Source organism: Mustela putorius, unplaced genomic scaffold (genome assembly GCF_011764305.1).
Source record: "Mustela putorius furo isolate JIRA1106 unplaced genomic scaffold, ASM1176430v1.1 tig00001009_pilon_pilon_pilon, whole genome shotgun sequence".
Taxonomy (NCBI): Eukaryota; Metazoa; Chordata; class Mammalia; order Carnivora; family Mustelidae; genus Mustela; species Mustela putorius.
Window position 1 is genome coordinate 2585017 of NW_025421529.1, and position 1466 is coordinate 2586482.

At 43.7% G+C, this 1466-nt stretch overlaps 1 protein-coding gene across 1 annotated transcript; it reads left to right on the plus strand.

Annotated features, from left to right (window-relative positions):
- Positions 1 to 211: 211 nt before the first annotated feature.
- Positions 212 to 1171, plus strand: LOC101674827 (olfactory receptor 2L2-like). Its single transcript, XM_004781735.1, has one exon. It carries the CDS (start codon positions 212 to 214, stop codon positions 1169 to 1171), a length of 960 nt encoding a protein of 319 aa, XP_004781792.1.
- The last annotated feature ends 295 nt before the right edge of the window (positions 1172 to 1466 follow it).

Genomic DNA, 1466 nt, shown 5'->3' on the forward strand with positions numbered 1-1466 from the left:
GTGGGGGAAAAAAAAATGTGCCATTTCATGTTCTGGTTAATTACTGTCCTGCGACTTAAGTATCTTTATGAAGTAAGAAAATTCTGTTTTCAGCTCCCCTGAGAAATAGTTTATATTATGTAGTCAATTACTGTCTTCTATGGGCCTGCTTTATATTCATGTATTATGAAATCATCCACTGTCTTTCAGGTGAAGTTGCTAAGGAGAAAGCATGGAGACAGTAAATGAGACATTGAGCACAGACTTCATTCTCCTGGGCCTTTTTCCTGGGATGAGACATCCAGGACTCCTTGTCTCTCTTGTCTTCCTCATCTATACCATGGCTATCACAGGAAACATCACTCTGATCCTCCTCATCTGGGCAGATCCCCACCTCCACACCTCCATGTATTTCCTGCTTAGCCAGCTCTCTCTCATTGACCTAGCTTTCATCTCTAGCATAGTGCCAAAAATGCTTGTTAACTTTTTCTCAGGAAAAAGGAAGATTTCCCTGATTGGCTGTGGAACCCAGATATTCTTCACTTTGACTCTGGGGATTGCTGAGTGTCTACTCTTGACCCTCATGTCTTATGACCGCTATGTGGCTATCTGCAATCCTCTTAAGTACCCAATTATTATCAGCCACCAGGTGTCCCAGAAAATGGCCATTGGATCCTGGATGGGAGGGATTCTTGCATCTTTGGCCCACACAGCATATGCCATGCACTTTCCCCTCTGTGGCCCCCGGGAACTCCACCATTTTTTCTGTGAGGTCAAGGCCATCTTGAAGTTATCTTGTGAGGACATCTCAGCCTATGAGAAAGGAGTACTAGTGACCAGCATTGTTGTGGTTCTTCTCCCAGTAAGTTTCATCCTGACCTCCTACACCCTAATCTTCCTGCAGGTCCTGCAAATAAACTCCCGTGAGGGAAAGAGTAAGGCCCTGGCTACCTGTTCCTCCCATCTGACTGTGGTCATCTTTTACTATGGCCCAGCCATGCTGATATACATGAGGCCTGGATCCTCTCACACCCCCATACTGAACCAGGGTCTCTTTATGTTTGACACCATCCTCACTCCCATGCTGAACCCTCTTATCTACAGTCTAAGGAACAGGGAGGTTGTGGGCTCAATCAAGAAGGTACTGAGGAAATGTCCTATTCAGAATAGGCTTCCATGTTTCACTTACTAGACACAGAACTTCCAAGTTCAAATATCCCTGGAGGCAGCAGGGTCTGAGGAAACAATGGGACTCCCTGTGTCTCCATTTCCTCTCCTCTTATCTCCTGATAATATCAGTTTCACATAACAAAATGAATGAATTCTCAGAAAAGAGAAAAAAGAACAACTATACCATTTTAAGAGGTCTAAATCACAACCAATTCCCTATGTGAATATGAGCTTTCACCTAATCCCCTCATCTTACTTCATTTCATATTAATTGGAATGGAAAAGCCCTCTTTCCTTTAGATATAGAAAAAGGTCTA